This window comes from Chelonia mydas, chromosome 3 (genome assembly GCF_015237465.2).
Source record: "Chelonia mydas isolate rCheMyd1 chromosome 3, rCheMyd1.pri.v2, whole genome shotgun sequence".
NCBI classification, from domain to species: domain Eukaryota; kingdom Metazoa; phylum Chordata; order Testudines; family Cheloniidae; genus Chelonia; species Chelonia mydas.
In genome coordinates, this window is record NC_057851.1 from 151,787,556 (window position 1) to 151,810,977 (window position 23,422).

Below are 23,422 nucleotides of genomic sequence, written 5' to 3' on the forward strand. Positions count from 1 at the left end.
ATTCGGTGGCAGGAGGAGAAGCACAAGTCCTGCTGTTAATTCAGGGAATAGCCAAGAAATCTGATTAACCCCCTCTTTGCCAACACCTGTGCTGTCAATAGAAAGGGGCAGCGTTTTCTGAACTGCCGGCTGTAGAGACTTCAAAGAGGGAAAGTCTGGTACATGCACACGGAGGTGCATTTTGCCTAGTGCATACAACTACATAAAGCAACAGCCAACTGCTTCAGAAGATAAATAAGTATCCAAAAGAAATGTCCTGCTGTTTTAGCCGCAAGAGGCCATGGGCCAGATCCTCAGTGAAGTTATACCAGTATACACCAGCTGAGGATCCGGCCCACTGGCCGGAGGGAGGCAGGGTCCCCAAAAGAATTAGGAAGCTTATTTTCCAAGTGCGGCAAGTGCTACAGCTGGGAAATATCCTGCTCTTGGTACGTATCTCTCTGCCAGTGAACACTTGCAGGATCTGCATATCCAGGGGAGATGGGGCTATCATCACCCAGGGAGGCATTGGCTGCTCCATCCCTTTGCATTGTATTTTGTGGGTCATTCCAGAGAATGAACACGCTGCTCAGTTCATTAGCCTTTCAGTAAATACACTTCTGGAGAGAACATATCTTAAATTCTGACAATCAGGCCATGAATAGTTAAAGCCAGGGAACAGAGAGCCAAATACCACCCTGCTTGTGTAATTCTGCCAACCTAGTAACACCAAGGTGAATTTGGCTCAGTATGTTCAATCTAAGGAGAATGGTATGCGGATACTGAGCCTCTTGCCTCTAAGAGTTCAAATCCAACCCGGGCTAGTAGTGGCTACCACCCGATGGCTGTGATTGTTTAGCTGTTATATTGCAGCAGCACCCAAAAGTCCCCATCAAGATTGGGAAAGATTATATTCTGTCCTGTATGTAGTTCTGTTGTTGAACCAAATTCCATAGTGCACCCCTGGCAATCCCCTGTATCTGTAGTGAACTGTGGCTGGTTATTTTAAGCCATCACATATGATCAGTTACCTATAGAACTCTTGCTCAATGATACCATGGGGAAAAAAAAAGTAACATTCCCTAAACAAATTAAGAGAATCAACCCATGTCTGAAGTAGGTGGAATTTCTAATTGAGACAAGAATCTCACCAGCCTGTTAAAGGAAGTAGCAAATATAACTTGGTCTAGTGAACGAGTCATCTGAATAGTCAGTCATAATTGTCAGCCAGTCACCATGAAGATCAGACAACCTGTCCTTCCCCCTTGCATTTCAGGGTTGTAGCTGCGTAATGTGGTTGGAATTTTTCCTGGATGAAGAGCCTGGTACCATTTCACCTTGTAGTGCAGTTCTACTCTGCAAAGTGGTATCAGCAGGACATCATAGTGCAGAGGTCCCCAAACTGTGGAGTGCACCCCCTACAGGAGCACACAGGAATGCTTAGGAGGCACAGCTGGGGTCCAGGCCAGCCCCCACAGGGGACAGAGAGGGAGCCCCCCCAGGGCCCTGCCTACCAGCTTCCAGCCTCTTACCATATACCCATTCACCTTCCCCATAAGCCAGAGCCCTGACAGGGGTAAGGGGGTACATGAGGTAAAAAGTTCAGGGACCACTCTCATAGGGGTTCATTTTTGTTGTATTGGGTCAGGTTTTCTGCTGCATTCAGCTTCCCCTAAGTGCAGCAGAGACAGGGGTAAGCAGGTAACAGCTGTTGCTCTCAGTTTCTACAGAGCACCAGGTGCAGGACCCTACACCAGCTGGGGATCACTGGGGCAACACTCTGGCCCTCTCCTTGACCATGACATGCCATGGGGGCTGAAGTGAGGGAGACACACATACACTTTGTATCAGCTGGGGCTCTTAGTGCCCCCACTTCTGGAGCAACTTGAATGGCACAAAGTGCCTGGAGCAGGACCAAAACTCTGGCCCATCACTTTTTCACATCAAGTCTGTACCATTGGCCAAACTGGGTCTCCCAGTTTGATTACTGTCAGCAGTAACGGAGACTCTGGAAGATAGTCTGCCCCCCCATGTATTGTACAGTTATGCAGTCCCTACTCTCTTCACCTGGGTTTGGCCCTGCAGCTGGAATTTAGCTACCACCCCCTGGGTCAGAACAGAATCCAGCTCTCCCTTCCTTCTTCCACCATCAGAGGGGCGTTCTTACTCTCTGGATAGAGAGGGGAGTAGCGGATGGAGTTGCAGTCACACCCCCTTGAAGGCAGATCAAAACCCAGCAGAGAAACAGCAAGGGACCAAAAGAAACATTGCAGACTCAGTCCTGAGAAAACAGTCCAGCCCAGGCATGGTTCCCCCTAACCTTAGTTCTCAAGGCATGAAACAATTGCAGAGCAGCTCCTTCCACCTCACTGCTGTGTCCAAGAAATAGTCTTGCCATGATAATATGATCCTCTTGGGTCCTAGCAGCCCTTAACTGCTACAGTTATGCTCCCCTCAGCCTAGGACTATGACAGCTACTGCCTGAAGAGAAACTCCTCTCTCCCCCTCATACTCCGCTGCTTCCCTTTTATGGGCTGCTTCATGCCCACCCTAGCACAGCTGTCAGTTGCTCCTCTCAGTCTCAAAGTCTGACAAGCCACACCTGCCAGCCCTTTCCACCAGATCTAGCACCTCTGCTTGCCCAGAGAAAGTGTTTAACCCCATCCTGGTTTCCACAGCAATGGGTATTAGATTGTATGCTCTGGGGCTCTGTCTCACTAAGTGTGTGAAGTGCTTAGCACAACTAATCAAGCATTATCTGTGAAGTAAGACGGTGTCACTTGTACGTGGTTCCTTTCCCTGGTATAACCAAATTTTAAACTCTGTTTCATTGGTCACTTTAGTAGTGGAATCATAGCAGCTACACTGTTGAAAATACACTGTGGCTGCCTCCATGTGATGCACAAAACCCTTAATACTTAATAGACAGGCCTCCTTTTTGTTTTTTGAGAAAGCAGTACCTGAGATGAGTGTGCTAGTAAATAAAATGCATTCAGCTCAAGCTCTTCCTGCCACCTACATAACTACTGAGATACAACCAGCTCTGCAGTGGAACATGTATTGCTGGCACAGAACAGCTGCCCACACAACGTTTTAGTGAGGAATAACTTATCCCACTGGAAACAACGGCAGGATTGCAAGAGCGGCCAGGATGCAATTATGTGTACTGGCAATCTATTAAATCCCCTTCTTCTGGCTTCAGATGTGATCTCCTCTGTGGAATAGCTTCCCCAAGGAAAGTGCCGAAAGTCCCACTGCATGGGTCATTTAAAACTAGCCCAGACAGAGCACTCAGGCATATACTGCAGGGAACAATCCTGTCTTGGCAGGGGATGGGCTACATGTCCTAAGGGGTCTTTCTAGCTCTGACTGCACTGTTGATACGTAAGCTATGCAGTGAGAAAGCCATGCCAGAAATGCTGCTGAATGCTCTGGTTTTGTTAGCTAACAATCATGCAGTGAGAAATGCCCACTTGCCAAGCTGGGGTGGTGTTTGAACTGAAATTCCTAACAGTGTGGGGCAGAAGTTTGTGGGACTCCCATTGCCAGATGACTAAGTTCATTCCTATAAAAACCAGCTGTGTCATACTTCAGAGTGAAAAGGTATTGAAGAAACAACCGACATCAGTGACACTCGTTTGTCCAGATGCCGCAGCGACTTCAGCAGCACTGTTGGACTGTGTTCCCCCATCCTGACAGCACCCAGCTGTCCAGTGTGCCAAATTTACCTCTGGGTTGGGCCAAAAGTTCTTTTGGTGCTACTGCTTCCTCCCGAGACAATGCATGGCTGTTACTTTTCATGCCAACTTCCACTACCTTCCACCTTGCCCCACACACAACTCCCCTCCCTCGTGACATGATTGCAAAAGAGGCACCCATGAAATACTACCATGGGCCAACAAGATAAATAACTGTTTAAGCTTTTGGCCTTTTGGCTTTCTCATCAGTGAGGTCAGAAGGGTCAGTTTTGCTTTCTGTTTACAGCCAGCTTTACTTTTGGGTTTCCTGACATTAGCACTATGCTGTTGCTTTTTCAGATGTGTTGCTGTTTCAGCTCAGTTGAGTCCAGAACCCTGCAGGTGAATGTTTACTGGAAGAAAAACAAAAATCCTTTCTCACTGCAATCTAAACAACAAAAGAAAATAGTTTTCTCCGTATTGGGATTTGCACATTGTTTTTCTTTAGCAACCTACATTTGGGGCCCACATGGAAAAAGTGCTGCATGCCAACAGAGTGAACATAAAAATATTTTCCTGAAGAGCCAAATAAGCACAGAAGGGACTAGATACTGGTTTCATTTCCACCTGTGTAAATGCAGAGGAACTCCATTGATGTCAACAGAGTTCTGGATTTACCACAGTGTAAATGAGATCAGGTTCTGAACCATATATCCAGAGGTATCAATTTATCACAAGATTTTTTTCCCCTTCTTTTTACACAGATTTGTATGTGCCCAGCTGCCCAACCCAGTTCTCGAGAGCATCAGTGTGATCGATACTCCAGGGATCCTTTCAGGAGAGAAGCAAAGAATTAGCCGAGGTAAGGGCTAGGCCATCTTCTGGCTTGGAGACACAAATAGAGACCAGTATTCAGAGTTTCTTTTCAAATAATAAAAACTCAAGAGTTAGGTAAACATAATGGGAGTCTTCAGAGTTACCTCATGGTCATATTGATCTAATATTGGACTTAGTGTGCAGTATCCTATACGGTACCGGAAATGGTCTCAGAATGGGCTGCCAGCAGGGACTGAATTAATTGCATCTCACACAAGCAGATATGGGAGAACCAATACAAATGGAATAAGCATTGACCTGGAACCTAAGCTGAACTTTTCTGAGGTTTGAGAAGGTCTGGTCGCCTGGTAATTTCCCCACAATTATTTTTTTATTTTATTTAATTTTCTGCACTGCAGGTTCTGGGTGGGCATTCAGCAGGAGCGCAGGCAGGAGTGACCTGACTCAAAGCAGAGAGTGGCAAGAGCGCAATGCAGTTAGTGGTATTCAGGACTCCTTTGTGCTAACCCCAGCTCTGCCCATTGCTGTGTGATCTTGAGGGAATCATTTAGGACAGAAATGTCAAAATGCTGCATGCCAACAGAGTGAACATAAAAATATTTTCCAGAAGAGCCAAATAAACACAGAAGGGACTAGATACTGGTTTCATTTCCACCTGTGTAAATGCAGAGGAACTCCACTGATGTCAACAGAGTTCTGGATTTACCACAGTGTAAATGAGATCAGGTTCTGAACCATATATCCAGAGGTATCAATTTATCACAAGAATTTTTTCCCCTTCTTTTTACACAGATTTGTAACACTCATTTTGGGTGTCTCCATTTTTGAGAGCCCAGCTTGAGACATGCAGATGCCTCATCTTAGGCACCCAAAAAGAGTGGATAGTCTTCAACGTTTTGGCCATAACATCTTGGAATCTGTTTTTTCATCTGTCAAGTGGGATTGGTGACACTTGCATTTCCTCAGATTATGGTGATACAGCAGTTCATGTCTGCAGAGTGTCTTGATGACAGAAAGCGCTATGCAGGCGCTAGGATGAATAACCTAGTAAGCGATACCGACAACCCCAAACACAGGTCTGAAAAAATAAATGTTCGTGAAAGTCATGTTTTAATGCTTGCTCAATTAAATCTCAATGCAGGTCTTGTTAATCCCTCTCTCTCACCTTAATGCATGCCCTTCCCCTAATGTTTCTGAGGCCCTGAATGCCTTTTCTGGTATTGCACTCGTCTCCATCCCATAAATAGGGCTCTTTGTGTACATTTCACTTTCTCTTGTCGTTGAGTAACCAACTCTGCATTGACCAAGGTTTAATGCTTTTTGCTGACACCTGGTAGCAAGTTCTCAGTTAAAAAAACCAACAGAGGTATAAGATACACTGACAATATCCTGTAGCAAAATGGACCAGTGTTTTCTGCAATCTCTGCGGTAAATTTCCCCATTGCTTTTCTACGTGCCTCTGAGGGTGTGTCTACACTGCAATCAGAGATGTGACTGCAGTATGTGTGAATATTTCCAAGCTAGCTTGAATAATGACAGCAATGAAACCATGACAGTGCAGGCTGTACAACCCCACCCAGAAGCCTGTGTATGTACTCGAGTAGTTAGCCCATGCTGCCCATGGTTACCGGCGCTAGCTAGGGCACAGCTAGCATGGGTTACTCTGATTGCAGTGTAGACATATCCTGTGTCCTATCCCCCCATCTTAGCTATGGCAGGCAGCATACCAGGAGCTCCCTTGCTTGGAGCATTGTGTCAGTTGGTCACACAGGATCAGTTTGCAGATTACAGGCTGGAGGAGTGCTTCAGCACACAGGACCCAGTTCTTCCCTTTACTCTGTTGACTCTAATGCAGTCAGATGGTGATGGATTGGGCCTGTGACTTGAAGTAAAAAAATCAAGGGTACAGCTCCAGTTGCATCTTCGATCACTGACAACCGCCGGCCACACAGTTTGTGTAAGGAAGAACGTGGCCATCTGCTGCTGTTTGAGCAGCTAATTGTCCCACACGCGAAAGCCCTTTCTACACTAAAACTGTAACCAAGTCAAGGGAAGCAGTGACATCGTGGTTGTCCCCGACCACCACCCAATCAAAAGGTATGGTGTAGAAGAGATGTAATGTCCCCATAAAAATCCAGGACCGTCTGAGGCTTTAGCCTAATTATGGATACATGGCTGGGTTATGTCCACATTCATCTTGTAGCAGGTTGTACAATGACCTGGTTAGAGTTGTAGCGCCAGATCCTCCACTAGTGTAAATAAGTGTAGCTCTGTTGAAGTCAATGGCATTATGGTGACTTGCACCACCAAAGGATCTGCTTTACAGCACAGAAAGGGTCTAAAGGGTCAGGGTGTGATGCATGAGGGAAGAGGCTGCCCACAGCTCTTCTCAAGGAAGCCATGTTTGAAAAGGGGAATTTTAACTCCCAACTGTGATGACAAAGAAGCAAGAAGAGGTGGGGAGGCTGGCCCCATCTGCCTGGCTAGCCAGTTGCTCTCATTGGCAAGCTGATGTCAGAGGCGGGTGGAGCAGCAGTGTGGTTTCTGGCAAGAGAATGGGAAAGTGCCAGGAATTGCGGATACAGCAAAATGCTTTCCCCGGTCCCACACCTTGCCAGCTTACTGAGATTTCACTTGGGCACCTAACTTAGACAAATGTCTGGCAGATGTTTCCCAGTGGAGACCTTGAAGTGTCTTAGCTGAAACCGCGAAATAGCTAGGAGCAGGGAAGGAATGGCTTTTCTTCAGGGAGCTTGCATGTAAGGACTATGAAGCCTTGCTTTCCTCGCCCCAGCGTACCTGCGGTGTAGTGTCCTGAAGGGACAGCTTCCACGGATCCCAATATTTGAAAACTATTTGAAGGAGAAAATAAGGCTGATAACAAGGGTGGTGAAATATGTAGGATGCAGCTGATTTATTTCTCCCCTTGAATGAAGTAACCAGCGATTTTTTTTTTTTTTAAATCCTTAAAGCTAGGAGCTCTCCCAGCTAGCAACATCTCGCTGGCATCCATAGATCTCCTTCTCCCACTGATGCGGAGCGGGCATTATTGGAAAACGGAGACTAGAGCTATACTAGGAGAATTGGGCATGCTGTGTTGAAGTGGTTTAACCCACAGGGGCCTGGCATGTTTCCACTAGTCCTAGGAAAAGAAGCATAGTAATAATCTCTGTCCCAATGGTCCAGGGAGTCTTGGGTGCCACAGGGACACACTGGTTCAAGGCAGAATCAGCACACTTTGGGGACTGCATGGCCCAGGGGACTGAGAGTGAGGTAGGGAGCCTCTCACTAATTTGAACCCAGCGAAGGGTCACGTGGACCAAAACTCACTGCTGTCTGCTAGGCTACTGAACAGCCACTGTCAAATGGGGGGTGGTGGGGGGTGGTCACAGTCCATTTCCTGTAGGCAGGTGACCCCTCAGAACACCAGCACACGTTAGCACTAACTGCCCCCTTGCTGGCAGTCTCAGTAGAGAGAGCATGGAGACTAGACACCTCACCCCTCTTAGGGGTGGTCCCTCCCAAGCAGGGATGAGGCATGCAGGAGTGCAATATCACAGCCCACGTTGCAGCTGTGCTGTGAGTAAACAGAAAGCTCCAAGCCAATGCTCTTCCCAGGCACTAACGTTACCAGTGGTCACCCTGCCAAAAGAAAGTCCTGAGGGACCTTGAGGATTCTGGATGTCAGAACAGTCAGGCATGGAGGAGGACATTATTCAGCAGGACATGGAGGAGCTGAAGGCCCATGCTGTCTGTCAGTGCAAAGGTCCAGGGTGTCTAACTGTGTAGTAAGAACTCCATCGCTCGAGCAGAACAGGACCAGAGTCACAAGGCCGAGTGCCAGAGGGAAATTCCACAGAGAGGGGTAGATGGCTGTGAAATCAGGAAAGGCGCGAAACCTTGCTGCCTTCTTCCGCTCTTGGAGCATAACACGTTCCTTGCCTAGGGATCACTTGGGTCAATGCTGCTGTCCTTCAGGGGTGGAGCTAGCTCACTGGGAGGCAAAAGGAGGCTTGATTTAAAGTACCTGAGGGAAGTATTGCCTGGAAGCCACAGCACAGGGCATCCCTTCACTGCTCCGGACTCTCCTGGGCATGAGAAGAGTGGCCATTTGTTCTCTCTTTCCCTTGCTGAGATGGGTGTCGGTGTCCACGTTTAAAGCATTTGTCACTATCTAGCTCTGTCTCTCACTCCATGTCCTTCCCCTTTCTTTTATTTCCTCCAGCGCAAGAGGAGGGCTATAGCAGTCTGCGTAGATGCCTGTATGGAGGTATTCGTACCAAAGCAGCGGTCGCTTTGTAGTCTTGGCCGCTTTGATCATTTGATAATAATACTGAATGCTTCCTCTCTTCAAAGCATTGTTCAGATATTGCATAACTAATCCTCACCACGCTCCTGGGAGGGGAGGTTTATGCACACCTGTGAAATGGGAATAACTGTGACACAAGGGGGGAGGGCGCAGCTTGTGCCATGTCACACAAGGACTCGGTAACAGAGTAGGGACCAGGAGTCAGAGACTTCTGCCTCCTTGCCCCTATGTGCAAATCACTAGGCCATGCTTCCTCTGTTTATTTTGCAGCGATGCCCTGCATGGAGCAGTAAACTGAACCACACTCCTAAATAAGCCAATAATCCTCTGATAACAATAATTCATCCTCTGCTATAGCAGGGCAGCACTGGAGGGCTAAGCATTGCACACTTTGCTAACCAATGACTGACAGCTTCACACTGGCCTAAAGATAGTCCTTGGCTAAGAAAATGGAATTCCACTGAATGCAGTGGTGTTCTGGCTGGGCTGTATTGGGCTCCTGGTTGAGGTAAGATTTGAATAGACATCCAGAAATCTGAGCGCTTGTTTGAACTAAATCTTCTCCTAGTGAAAATCCTTCGAGCCAGTCTGCTTTTCTTCCCCCACTAGCGGTTGAGTGTGAGAGCCTAGCCTGGAGATAAAGGATAAGAGTGGGAAAATGGCTTTAGGTTTCATTTCCAACACATGCATTTAGCCACGTCCATTTTTGCTGGCTGAAGTCCAGCCCAGGGATCTGCACAGCCAAGGAAATGTATATTCTAGCCCAGATGTCTCTCTTAGAAAGAATGAGCATCAGTGATGAGAAATGCAGGGCAAAGTCATTCTTTGAGGAGCAAGTCTGTCCGTGAGAGTCATGCATTTTCATGGTACAGTGTAAAGTTGAAATCAATAGCAATCTTATGTGACTCCAGAACCCACCGATAGGTTCCGCCTGTAACGGCCGTGCTTGGAGCAGAAAGGAGAGCAGACAGATCCAGATTCACCTCCTATCCTGCATGAAAAATTAAGTTAAATGGATACTATCAACATGAAACTAATTTTACAAAAAGTTTCTTTACCAATATCAAGAACAGTGTGATACAGAGCTAACCAAAATTATTAAAAAGGGACGAATTTTAAACCTGTGCCGAGTCTTCGCCACAGATGCTGGTTGCTTACATTTTGCATTTCATTCAACTCACAGGATGAAACGACATTGGCCAATTTCAGCTTCCTCATTCTCATCCATCAGCACAACGCTGTTACAGTATTGCCAGCTCTTGTGATTTTATCACAATGTTTGGTGTTTTACCAAATGCCTCTGCTCCTGGAGTCACGTGAAACTCAGATTGCTTTTTTTTAAAAAAAAGCAAGTTGTAACCATCCTGGTTGCAGAGAAAAGCTTGAAAATGGGACCTGAGCATAACACCAAAGGCTCAGAAACCAGAACCAATAAAAAGAACCTGAGATTTATTTCTAATGTCTCATAATTTTTAAGCCAGTCTCATGATTTTTTGTCACAGCCCTTACTCATGAGTTTTGAATGCTCAGTGGTGGAAATGCTGCAGTTGTGTTGTGTTTCCACCAACCGCGGAGAGGCAAATGTTGCGGTTTTGAAATAAAACAACATTTTAATTCCTAATAGGTTTCTGTAAGATATTTTATTTTTATAACCGTAGTGACTTCTCGATGTTTTCTAAGTGTCTCATTTATTAATCAGGCAATGGTCTATCATATTTATGAATCAGATTTTAAATCAATTCACATTATTTAAGCAGATCACTTTTTCTTTCAATGCAATGAATAATGATTGATGGTGAAGGTATTTCAAAGTTGCCAGTAGCTGTGGCTGGATGAGTGAAGGTTCTTACTGCAGATGGTCATTAAGGGCTAGATTTTTCCAAGGGCTCAGCACTCTGGGTTGGGGCCAGATTTTCAGAAGTCAGTATTCATAAATGGGATCAGATTCTCAAAAGAGACTTGGCGACAAGTGTCACGACAGGAGCTGCTGGATGCTGAGTGCTTTTGAAAATCTGGACCTTATTTATGTGCCTAAATGGGAAATTAGCTCTTCTGAAAATCTGGTCCCAGTTGTGGGTGCTGAGCACTTAAAAAATCTCACTTTGAGTTCTTTTCAGAATGTGGCTCCAAAGTACCAAGAAATGCTGAGTCTGGCTGATACAAACTATGAGATTTAACACTTAAAGAAAGTAGCAATTATATTGTGTGATAAAAAACAGCATGTTGCCAGGAATGTAGGTTCTGAGAAACGTGAGAACTGGTTCGTCTCCCCCAGGTTTTACACCCCTCTGACTCAACTGTTGTTGCTGAAATTATTCTTGATTTACCCTGGTGTAAGCGAGAACAGAATCAGGCTCCTGGTCTCTTCTTAGCCCTGAAACCACTACAAAGCAGGAGATTTCTCTGTTCCATTCCAAATACTTGTTAATGTAAATGTTAGTATTGTAAAGTTGACATTAACACATCATTCCTAACTGAGAAAGCAGTGAGATTTGCACTGCAGTGTAGTCACTTATACCTTTGCTTTGGAAACATTTACATATCCAAGATGCGTGAGAGGTTTCCACTAGCCAGTTTCTGTCTCTCTCTCTCTCTCTCACACACACCACACACACTCCACCCACTCACCATTTTTCATGCACTCTTAGTGCTTTAAATTGCTAGCTCCGTGTTCGATTATTTCCTTAAGCACAGGCAAGGGCGGAAGTATGATGATGAGCCCTGCTCTGGGAATGATGACATGTTACATTCATATAAGCCTTTTCATCCTGAAGAGTTCCTATGCACTTTACAAGTACATCCAGAGAGGGAGAGAGAAATATCTTTACCATCACTGAAATGCAGCCACCTCTGCGGAGGAACAGGGCAGCTGTTTAAAACAATAGGTTAGGACAAGATGTGAAGAAGAACATAGGATCCATCATGCCTCCTTCTGTTTTAATCTTCCCTTCCCTTTTGCCCTCCTGGTGCTGCTGCTGCCCCCAGCTCTAACTATACTCCTCACCCTATCTTCTCCCCATAAATCCACTTCTCCTCACATCGAGAGGCATCTACCCAAGCCTTGGTCCTCCTTCTCCCGTTCGCCCCCTCCCTTTCAGACTTCACCCCCATGCCTCCACTCTTTGTTCCAGCTGGAACAGGCACTCCACCTCAAAGACGATCACCACCATCCATGACCTCTTCAGCTTTCTCTCCCTCCCTCTCCTGGCTCCGGCTGAAACTTAGATTCCCATCTCCCTGCAGCCGCTGTCTCTACAGCCTTTTTGCACACTCCCTACCTTGATTCATGCACAAAGGGCCATGGCAAGGGCACAGGGCTCCTCCTCTTTCCACCTCTAGGCCCTTCCTCTTCCCCCTTCTCACTCATTCTTCTCTAAAGAACTCTCCATCCAACTCTTCTCCATTTGCTCCTCCATGGAGCCATCACTTATTCCCACCTGACTCCCTGCCCACTTCTCCGATTCAGCGTCTTGCCTCTCCTTCCGCTGCCCAGTTTCCTGCCCTCAACCCTGGTGATTTCGGCTCCCAGGTTGATGTCCTGTCTGATCCATTAGATCCTGCCTCCTCACCACCTCATTTGATTTCAAACCCTAGATCAACTCTCTGACCAAAGTGGCTACTCACTCAATCTTCTCACTAAACTCAGATCTCTTAGTGTGGCTGCTCCCTCTCCTGGCCATCATCTCTGCTCCTTCAACATTGCTCATGTGCCCCTCTCTGACGCTGCAGCCCACTAATTGTGAAGCCTTGGGCAAGTCACTTAACCTTTTTGTGCCTCCGTGTCCACATCTGTAAACTGGGCGTGATAAAATGTCTCTCCCTCCCTGGAGTGTTCTGAGACTCAGTTCATTAATGTTTGGAAACACATTGAGATCCTTGCTTTAGAGGTGCCAAGTATTATTATTATTTAGGACTGATCCCTCCTACCTGGTGACATCTGATAAGATCTCAGGCTGAGGGGGATGCAATGAAGGGATTACTCCAAAGTAGGCTGATGGAAACAGGCTTATGTTGGCTGGTGGGAACTCATTTGGCGTTTGCATGGGCAGTGCAAGTACAGAATGCAAAAGGGCCTAAAATAGTGCTGAAGACTGACCTACAGAGCAATTCCAGGTGCTCCCCAAAGTTGAAATACTGTCGCACAAGTTGAGCCTATTAGTATTCAAGTTATGATACGCCCCTCTGGTTTGTAGCCCAGTGTAGGATGCCTTTAGGGTATCCAGGAGGAGCGTTTTTTGACTCAGACCCAATCTCTCCATCAGTGGAAGATGCAATCTCACTTCCTTAGGGTTTTCTTTGGTATAAATTCAGTGGCCAGGTTCAAATTTGCAGGCAACACCAAAATCTGAGGTGGGGGGTGGAAGTCACTGGCGGATGGAGCCAAACTGTGCAGGAAGCTGCACCGTTTAGCACCGTGGAGGCTGCTGGCTACAAATGGCTTGTCTATTTTATCCCCTCTTGATCTTATTTCCCCAAAGCTCTAAGTGCTACAGAGAATGCGTGGAGCTGGGGCTGGGCACGGAGGTGTTCACAAGAGGACCTGTATCTCTTTAAATTTAGTCCGCCCTATGAAAAATCCCCCCATCAGACTTGCCGATTTGACATGCTTGTCGGCCCTGGAGCTGGGATAAATCCGTTGACTGCCTCTCAAGCTGGCAGAAGGAAACCTGTCCCATGAAGAAACATCTGATGGAAGCAAATAGTTTTCCTGTTTATCTTGTCTGCTTCCCCTTCCACTTGCGGGACTCATTTTCCATTCATGCCCGAGTTTTACGTAGCACCAAGGGAAGGTGATTTCAGAGCGAGAGTAAATGCTGGGGCAGGGCATCTGCTTATATCTCTTGCTGCGTTTTGCCAGTGAAGTTCCAGCAATCAGCACCGTGAGACTCATTAACTCAAGCAGGCCATGGAAAGCCCAAAGGAATTACATTCTACTCAGACGTGTTGCATTGCATTTGACACTCGAAGGAATTTATGAGCACAGCTCCTATTTGTGCCGAGCAGAGTGATAAATAGCCCTCTCGCATGCACCACTGCTGCATTCCAGTCCTCCCTGTAGTCATTTGCACTGACAGGCACAGCTAGACTCAGAAGGAAAACAGGTGCAGGTGGGGGAGATTTTTTAACAAAAGAGTTTAGAGAGGGGTGGGAACTCCTGCACTCTTCAGCACAGGACGATCTGTGAAAAGGAAAAGGGGAGATGGGTATGGAACCAATGCTGACTGCGGAAATGATTGAGTTTATGCTACAGCTACTCCCTTCGTTTGGGTCCTGACAAGGTCACGTGAATTCTATGGAAGGCGTGCCCCACTGAGGTGCTGTTTCAGCTAGCCAAGTGCCTGGGGAAATCGCTGACCAGATGAGCACTTCGATTTTTTTTTCCCAAACATATAACAGAGTATGGGTTATTAACTCTCAGATACTTAACCACCCAGATACCAAGGTGATGGGCTTGGTATGAAATCTAGGCCCAAGTCTTTAACAAAGGCCTGCCTAAAGATAGGATCCTAAAAGGTGCCTGAATAAAAAGTCTTATTTTCAAAGGACTTTTCAAAAGTGCTCAGCCCAGCAGCTCCCACTGACTTCACCGAGAACTGGGGGTGCTCAGCACTCAAAAATCAGGCCAATTACTTTTGTGCCTAAATACTGACTTAACATCCTAACTTGAAGCACATATGTTTTTATACAAAATATGGGCCTAGATGGATACATAGGGCCTAATTCTGCTGTCACTTACCCATTTTACCCCAGTCTAACTCCAGCAACATTGTAGTTACTCCTGATGTACACCTGTGTGAGATCAGAATCAGGCCCTATGTCCTGGCCAAATTCCAAGACGAGTAATTATATTCTAACTCCTCCAAAATTCCCCTGGCTGTTTCAATTGGATATGGTATTTCTCTTTGCCTGTTGTCCTAAACTGTTGTGCTAAGTACCACCCCAGACGTGGCTGCATTTCAGCGGTGGATGAAGTGATCCATGTTCAGTACATATATGGTACTTTAGTAAAATGGTATAAAGCTTTTGGGAGGCCACCCGAAAAGACTGCATAAAAGTAAGATCTTTACATTTTCTGTCTGACCTTTTCTTTGATAAAGTGGAGAACCCCCCTTTCTCTAGAATGCACATACACCTCTGTTCAGTAATTCATCAGCTACTTCAATGAGATCTGCTGAGAATCCCCCTATCTCTAGAATGCACATACACCTCTGTTCAGTAATTCATCAGCTACTTCAATGAGATCTGCTGAGAACCCCCCTTTCTCTAGAATGCACATACACCTCTGTTCAGTAATTCATCAGCTAGTTCAATGAGATCTGCTGATGAAAAGTGCTCTCTAAGAGCAAGGTATTATAATTGCTGTGGCTTCCTCCACTATATCCTACTCATTTACTGGTTGGAAAATCGAGGCCCACAGATTAGGGCTGAAATACTGGCCCTGTTAAAGACAATGGGAGTTTTGCCATGCATTTCATAGAATCATAGAAAATCAGAGTTGGAAGGGACCTCAGGAGGTCATCTAGTCCAACCCCCTGCTCAAAGCAGGACCAATCCCCAATTTTTGCCCCAAATGGCCCCCTCAAGGATTGAACTCACAACCCTGGGTTTAGCAAGCCAATGCTCAAACCACTGAGCTATCCCTCCCCCCATTTCAGTAGACCCAAGAGGTCACCCTTGATGACTTGCCACACACGTCGATGGCACAGCCAGGAACAGAGCCCTGGAGTCCTGTCTTCTAAGTTCAAGGGCACACTGCCTCCCTCAAAGTATTGCAAAAGACGAGCTGATACATTCTCATACATTTATTCAAGGGAGTTGAACGGGAGTTTAAAAATGATTTGGCTGAAAATAGCAACTGCTGCGCCCTAACCTCTTTGAACCCAGCAGAAGGGAAGCTGCATGGTCCGGTCGTGGTGGGAAGAGCATCTCTGTTGGCTAGAGGAGTGTAGCAGTTGGAGCTCCTCAGCTAGCCAATATGCTGAGCAGCGCAAAAGGTGATGTCAGGGGCATGTGGGTAGGACGCTGGCCTGTCATATTGTATGCTGGGCTCAGCAGGGTTTCAAAGAGAACCGAAAAATCTCTTGTGGCCGGAGGGGAAAATAAAAATCTATGTTTTCCATATCCATGTTTCACAAACCGCCTGATTTAGAGACACAGCCAAACCTAACCCCTCGGTCTGACTATCCTGCACTCTAGTGCGTCCTGAGCAGCCGATTCAAAAGCTTGCATCTCTGGGATTATCAACAATGCTGCCTTTAAAAGTGAAGTAAAATGTAAATTATATGTCTTTTGTGGCTGACCTATGTGGTGAGATGATCTCTCTCATGTAAAACATGGTTGGTGTCAATTTTTTAAACATAATGGGCCAAAGATAGCCCCATAAAACTAGATAAGACCTGAAAATAGACTATTTGAGAACTTTACATTAGAGTTTGATTTAAGGCTATTTATATATTTGTATATTTTGACACGGGATCTTGACAGTTTTGTTTTACTAGTTAGAAAGCTTTAACTTTTTGAATCTCAACAACTGCTGTCATTAAATAATTTATTGTCTGATACCCTCCGATCATTTCCTGCAACTGGGAACAGGGATAAAAATCTAAAAAAAAAATTTAAAAATAAAATCCATATTATCCCTCAAAATTATAAAAAAAAAATACAAACTAAATTCTGCCAAGGCTAAATATTGTTAATTAGGAGAACAAAATACACTCAGAGCAGCCAGGGTACAGGTTATAAATCTCCAGAACCCTGCAGCCTTCGTGGGTTACCTTGATGAAAAGTAATTAAGAGGCTAGACTTTCCTGTCATGTGGCTGTGTGCAGGGATATACCAGTTTGCATTCTGAACATGGCAGTTTCTTGTGTGTGTGACTTATAAGACTTGTCTGGGTGCTCCCCGATAGCCGGTCCAGAGGAGAGGACTATCGTCTGTAAAAGAAACTGTGCATGTCACAGGCGAAATAGTGTTGGTAAGAATGAGGTGTGGGAAGAACACATGTTGGGGTCAGGGATATGGTGGAGGGGAGAGTGATGTCTCCAGTGCCTTTCTTACCTGGTTCCCACAGAGCTCTGCAGCACGTTGCCTATTCTTTTTCAGCCTGTCAATGAATACAGCATCACATTGCCTCTCTCGTCGCCCATGTGTCTCTCTGCTCTTCCTCTTCTCCCATTAGGTTATGACTTTGCAGCCGTGTTGGAGTGGTTTGCAGAGCGGGTCGACCGCATCATTCTCCTCTTCGATGCCCACAAGCTGGACATCTCAGACGAGTTCTCGGACGTCATCAAGGCACTGAAGAACCACGAGGACAAGATGAGGGTGGTGCTCAACAAGGCTGACCAAATCGAGACCCAGCAGCTGATGCGCGTATACGGCGCCCTCATGTGGTCCCTGGGGAAGATCGTCAACACGCCCGAGGTGATCAGGGTCTATATCGGCTCCTTCTGGTCCCATCCACTGCTGATCCCTGACAACCGCAAGCTGTTTGAGGCCGAGGAACAGGACCTGTTCAGGGATATTCAAAGCCTGCCCCGCAATGCAGCCCTGCGGAAGCTGAATGATCTCATCAAGCGGGCACGACTGGCCAAGGTGGGTCCTGCCAGAGAAATTCAGCCTTGTAGAGTTTACAGTGGGGAGGACGGAGGAGAGGTCTTGACTATTTCAGCTCACTGGTTCATAGCCATTGTCCATCATGTTGCACTGGGGTGGCGGTGAGGAGGGGAAGGGGCACTGTGTATATTTGCTAGCTGGAAGGATGCTTTGTCCTGAAGGGAGGTGTAAAATGAAACAAAACAATTCCCTGTGACAGATGACGTACAAACACATCTCCCAGCATGCACAGTGTTCTTGTATCACACCAATCAGGACACACAATTGAGAATGGTATGTGTTGTGCAGTAGCGATAACCAGCAAGAGCAGGCGGGGAGAAAGAGCTCAGTGAAGGGGAAGGAAGAGTGGATAGGGTTTACTCCAAAGCTTGGATGCATGAGTACCATCTGCTGAAGATAATGTTCAGATGTACCCATTAATGCTGTTCTTGGTCTTCTTTCCCATCTCTTTTTTTATGCCCATCAGGTTCATGCCTACATCATTAGCTCCCTGAAGAAGGAAATGCCATCAGTGTTTGGTAAAGACAATAAGAAGAAGGAGCTTGTGAACAATTTGGGGGAGATTTATAGCCGGATCGAACGGGAGCATCAGATCTCACCAGGAGACTTCCCGAATCTCAGAAAGATGCAGGTAAGCACTGGAATAACCGGGCCAGAGCATTGACCAAGGCAAGAGTATTATAGCAGTTGTAGGGAGTCGGTCAGAAGCAATGCTGAACTGATGCTGTTACAAGTGTCTCAGGACTTTTGTAAGGCAGAAATGAAACCTGCCTTATGTCCAGGCTATATTTAGACATACATATTTCAACAATAGTAGGTTAACGCCCTCGCAAGAGGGAAGATTCCTTCACTTGAGTCTATGGCACAAACAACTCTTACAGTGAGTTACTTAGCTACTTCTGTCTCATTTCAGACCTTGGGCTTACGGCTTTCAGGATCAGCCTAGCCTCACAAATACTACTAATGTAATATTTATAGTATTCTGTATTCAAATAGGGGCTTTTTTTTTTCTTTGCTCTCTTCTCCCTTGCTTGTTTGTTTCTAGCAAAGAAAGACTCCTTCAGAGAAAAGAGGATGTGACAATTAAAGTATCCCTCTCTGTTTTTAAATGGACAAGCAGGTTTTCTGTGCTACACATTTGGGGCCTGAGCCAACGGCCATGTAAGTCAATGGGAGCCATTCCAGTGACTTCAGTGAGTGCTGAATCAGGACCTCGTGTAGTGTATGCTAACCATGCTGGAGATGTTCAAACCATTGGCTGGCTTCAATCCAGGCTGCAGCCTGTTTCCAGTGGTTGCATTCTGAAGACTCGCAAAAAGAAAAGGAGTACTTGTGGCACCTTAGAGACTTTGAGCATAAGCTTGCATCCGATGAAGTGAGCTGTAGCTCATGGAAAGCTTATGCTCAAATAAATTGGTTAGTCTTTAAGGCGCCACAAGTCCTCCTGTTCTTTTTGCGAATACAGACTAACACGGCTGCTACTCTGAAACCTGCCATTGTGAAGATTATTACCACATCTTTATGGAGCAGATGGAATCTGCTGTTCATTTAAAGAGAAGGAAAATACTCGTAAGTCCTTGAGAGCCAGCTGGAGGATCTAGTTGATTAGTTGTTAAGATGTGAATTTTATACCACAGTTAGGAGTAAATGGATGCTGTTTAAGAAAGAAGTAGAGGTTGAAGGATAAAGATATAGGTCACTTGGCTTCTCTCAGTAGGGGATGAACTAGTAACACTTGCTCTAAGCACTTTGACTGAGCTGTGAAAAGTGGGGCCAGTAGAGTTTGTCACATCAGATAAGTTCCAGGCCAGTCCAAGGTGTAGAAAGTGACTGGCATCTGATGTTTCAGAGGAAAACAATTTGCGCAATGCTGCGCTTAAGGGGGAAAATTCCCCTCCTTATTCTCATGGGCAATCATGAGCAACCTGAAGTACAAGGCGTAGAATGAAATTATAGCTCATGTCAGGCACTCCCTCAGTTTGCTCCATAAGATAATGGAGAGGGGTGCTTGTGCATTTTTAAAGGAAGGTTTACTCCTGAAATGTCGCAGTTGCTTCTAAAACTGTTTGGACATAGATTGAATCGTGCCTCTCTTTAGTGTAATATGAGATAGCACATTCCCATGTAATACTAGGGTTGTATGTTCCCACACAGTAATATGGAGCAGTACGTTCCGTAATACATGCCATAAAGTACTGGCCTCTTTTTGAGGTCTTGAATTTGTGGTTCATGATGGCAAAAATCAAAGCCATATAAATAAACAATTCTTTTGCCCCAGCGGTGGCCTCCCTCCTCTGTGGAGCATGGGTGTGGGAGCTCTGCCATGCAGAGCATTGGAGAGACCAGCTGGGGTGTAGCAAGCCATGCAGAAGTGCTCTGGGACGCAGAAGCAGATGTGGGCTGAATGGGTCAAGGAGTCATGGCTTTCGGGGAGGGTGCCCTGCATAGTACTACTTGTGCCTGCTTCTGGCAAGAAGGTTTTATTCCTGGTCCTTGGTTATGTCTCTGATCCTCTCTGCGCCCTGTCTCTCCCCATCTATAAAACGGGGATAAGAATCTTTACCAAGGGTTAAAGTTGATTGAATCAGGAGTGAGAGCTTTTGCCACACCAGCCAGGAAGGAAGGGGTCCGTCTACCTTCTGCACTTTTAGCTGTACCGGCCAAGGGGACAAGAGAGCTCTCCCTTTGCTTTTAGCAGAGCGGGGGAGCTGTGCTCTCCCCTGGTCCCCCTTACTCGAGTCCCTGATCTTTACCCACCCCCCTTTATGAAAGTGCTTTGGGATCTGTGGCAGAAAAGAGGCGTACTGAGCGCGGCTAAGTCTCACTAATGCTTGCAGCTTAACCTCTCTTTGTCGTTGTCCTGCTTTAAGGATCAGCTGCAGGGTCAAGATTTCAGCAAATTCCAGCCACTGAAGAGTAAACTGCTGGAGACAGTGGAAGACATGCTGGCCAATGACATTGCACAGCTCATGGTGCTGGTACGCCAGGAAGAGTCCCAAAAGCCCATGCAGATAGTGAAGGGAGGTGCCTTTGAGGGCACCCTGCATGGCCCATTTGGACACGGCTACGGTGAAGGAGCGGGAGAAGGAATCGACGATGCAGAGTGGGTGGTGGCCAGGGACAAGCCCATGTACGATGAGATCTTTTACACACTGTCACCCGTCGATGGTAAAATAACTGGGGCCAACGCCAAGAGGGAGATGGTGAGATCCAAGCTGCCCAACACCGTGCTGGGCAAGATATGGAAACTGGCTGACATCGACAAGGATGGAATGCTGGATGATGAGGAATTTGCCTTGGCTAATCATCTCATTAAGGTCAAGTTGGAAGGTCATGAGCTCCCAAATGAACTTCCTTCCCATCTCCTCCCTCCATCCAAGAGGAAACTGACAGAGTGAAAGGAAGGTCACTGGAGAGACACAGGGGAGGAGGGAGAAAGAGAGAAGACACAGAGACACGTTAACTTAAATTATACCTTTAGATGTGAGGTCGCCTTTGGATTTATAACAATTTTAATGTACAAAGGAAAACCTAAAGCAAAACACAAAAGCCCAGCCCTTTCTCATAATAACATGCAACTAACTCTCCCTATGTAATGTCTTTGCTTCCTAATGTGTAGTCTGTAAAGATGAAGGGAAAGGAAAGGCTTAGAGGCAGTGGCAGAAGCTGACAGAAGAGGGTGGAGGGAAGAATCAAGCAGGTTGTGTCTTCTGGAGTTGGATTAGGCGCGAGTTATCTGAGGATAATCTCCAGAGTCATTCCTCAACTTCATCCACGCTGTTTAGTTGGGTTCAGATGCAGCGTGAGATTTGTGAAATTCCTGATGGGAAAGGAGAAGCGACACAAAAATCCCTGAGCTGCAGATCAAAGTAAAAGAGCACATCACAGTTAGTGATGAGCCCCCACAGAAACCCCAGATAAAAGCCCTCATGGACAGGGTCTATAGAGGTGTCTGCAATCTGGATCCAGATCTAGTTATGAATTTTCCAAGTGGCCCCTGTCATTCGAGTGGGCTCAGCCAAAACAGCAGATCTGAACACACCCAAACTTCAGTGCTTTTGAAATCTGGATCTGAATTTGGCAGCTTGAATTCCTCTAACCACAGCGGGTCAGATCCAATGAGCTACTGAGCACCTGTACCTCCCCTTGACACCAGTGGGAGATTCCCACTCAGTACATGGCCAAGCAAATGATAATACAACCCACAGGAAAACAAAGAGAAGGAGGGGACGAAGGCATGGAAATAGTTGAATGTTTAGAGGCAGAGATCAGATGGTTCAGAGGGGAGGAATTTCTCCCACTTCATCATCCTCAAATAATCCACTGAATGTGTCATATGGAACTGCTCAGTGTTTTCCCCTTCTGAAAGCTTTCTGGACAATGGATGGTATTTATCATTCCTAGAAAGTTATATGTTTCCCTGTTATCACAGAAGTGTGTACAATGCAAACTGCAAGCTCATGTTCTTATCTTATAAAAAAAAAAATCCAACACTGTCAGATGAATCATCTATTATCAAGAGTACAGAGGCACCATGTAGTAGTAGGAAGGGCTTGCTGTATTTTCTGTGTCCTTGTGAGCAATAGCCTGGATACCGGTAATGAGTCCTTGCTTAGCCCTCAGACAATTACTCTTTATTCCATCCAGAACTTCCAGCCTGAGCCAAGAAATGTTCAACTCTTCCTTTCATTCACTATGAAATTTCTGATTTCCTGGGATTTTACTTTGGTAATAATCCCTCCATTTTAGATTCATTTTCCCCTTCATCCCTTTTACTTTTTTCATTTGAGACGGGGTGTGGTTCCACTTCTTGTTGTCACTTGATATATGCTGAGCTCCTACTGTGATGAAAAAACCAAGACAAGTATAACTTATTTTATATCTGTGTTGATATTATATAGAGAAATATATTCTATGTATGTAGGATGTGCTTACTGCAGTGCATTTATCTTTTAAAAATTAATGCATTAATCTTTTTGTACCCTGGTCCTAAAACATTATTAAAAAAGTTTAAAAAAAAAAAAGAAGAAGTCAGGACTGTTTCTTTCTCATCTCCTTTATATAGTGGAATAAAATACTGGTGGTTTCTTAAAGAGACCCCTATTCCTGCCTGGAGGCTACAATAGAAGCAAACCATCCCTGGTACAATCTGTATTGTCTGTGTACAGAACAACCTTATTGGGCTTGTGTTGGCTCATGACTGGTTAATATCTGCATTAAAATTTCCTGCTACTTTCTGGGAATCTTAATTATAATCACCGGTGTAGCTTCACTGGAGCCAGTGAAATTGCACCCAAGATTAACTGAGCTCAGTATATGGGAAGGGTAAAATAAGCTCATTTCTGCTCAGCTCAGTTGAGGTTTTGCCACTACCTTCAGTAGCAGCAGGAAGGTTCCCAAGTAATTTATTTCCTGCCAGCCCTGGAAGGAGAAGGCGCCAAAGCTTCACTGGGACCTGAAATGAACCAAACCACGTAGTCCCACAGCCCCTCACATGGTCTTCTGAGCTTGCGTTAATCGACCCCTGCGAGATGGGGTACTTCATCTGAGTGACCTTTATCCCAGGGAATAACACAGTGAGGGCCCAGCTGAGTGCCGGGGTAATGCTGGTAACACGTGTAGAAAGTGGGCGTAAGCGGTAACGCAGCACAGGCTGAGCATTCGGTGAGTATATCGAAGGCTGCCCCGACACTAGGAGCGAGGGTAATTCCCAGCACGTGTGTGTGCGTGTGTGTGTGGTCGCACTAGCTTGATGAGAGCGAGCAGGAGCACAAAGAGCAGTGTAGCCACGGGACCGCAGGCGGCAGCAGCACAGCTTAGCCAAGCCACTTACAAACCCGCCTGAGTCCTGTCTGTGTGTCCGTGGCCCAGCTAGCCGGTGCCGTCGCTGCCGTTTGTACACCAGCTACCCCTCTGGAGTATGCGTACGGGAGCTGGGGATCGCTCCCTTAGCTCACAGGGTAGATATAGCCTTTGGGGGTGTAGATGGAACAGCAAAGGAGGCTGC

The 23,422-nt window shown here is 46.1% G+C and overlaps 1 protein-coding gene across 1 annotated transcript in view; it reads left to right on the forward strand.

Moving 5' to 3' along the window:
* Positions 1-22,257, forward strand: part of EHD3 (EH domain containing 3) — a 32,900-nt gene extending 10,643 nt beyond the window's left edge. Inside the window, exons 3-6 of the mRNA XM_007071696.4 lie at positions 4,421-4,518; positions 16,982-17,394; positions 17,882-18,046; positions 20,286-22,257. Of these exons, the coding sequence (XP_007071758.1) occupies positions 4,421-4,518; positions 16,982-17,394; positions 17,882-18,046; positions 20,286-20,813 (1,204 nt within the window). The 3' untranslated portion in view covers positions 20,814-22,257. The remainder of the gene's footprint in view (positions 1-4,420; positions 4,519-16,981; positions 17,395-17,881; positions 18,047-20,285) is intronic.
* Positions 22,258-23,422: the final 1,165 nt, after the last annotated feature.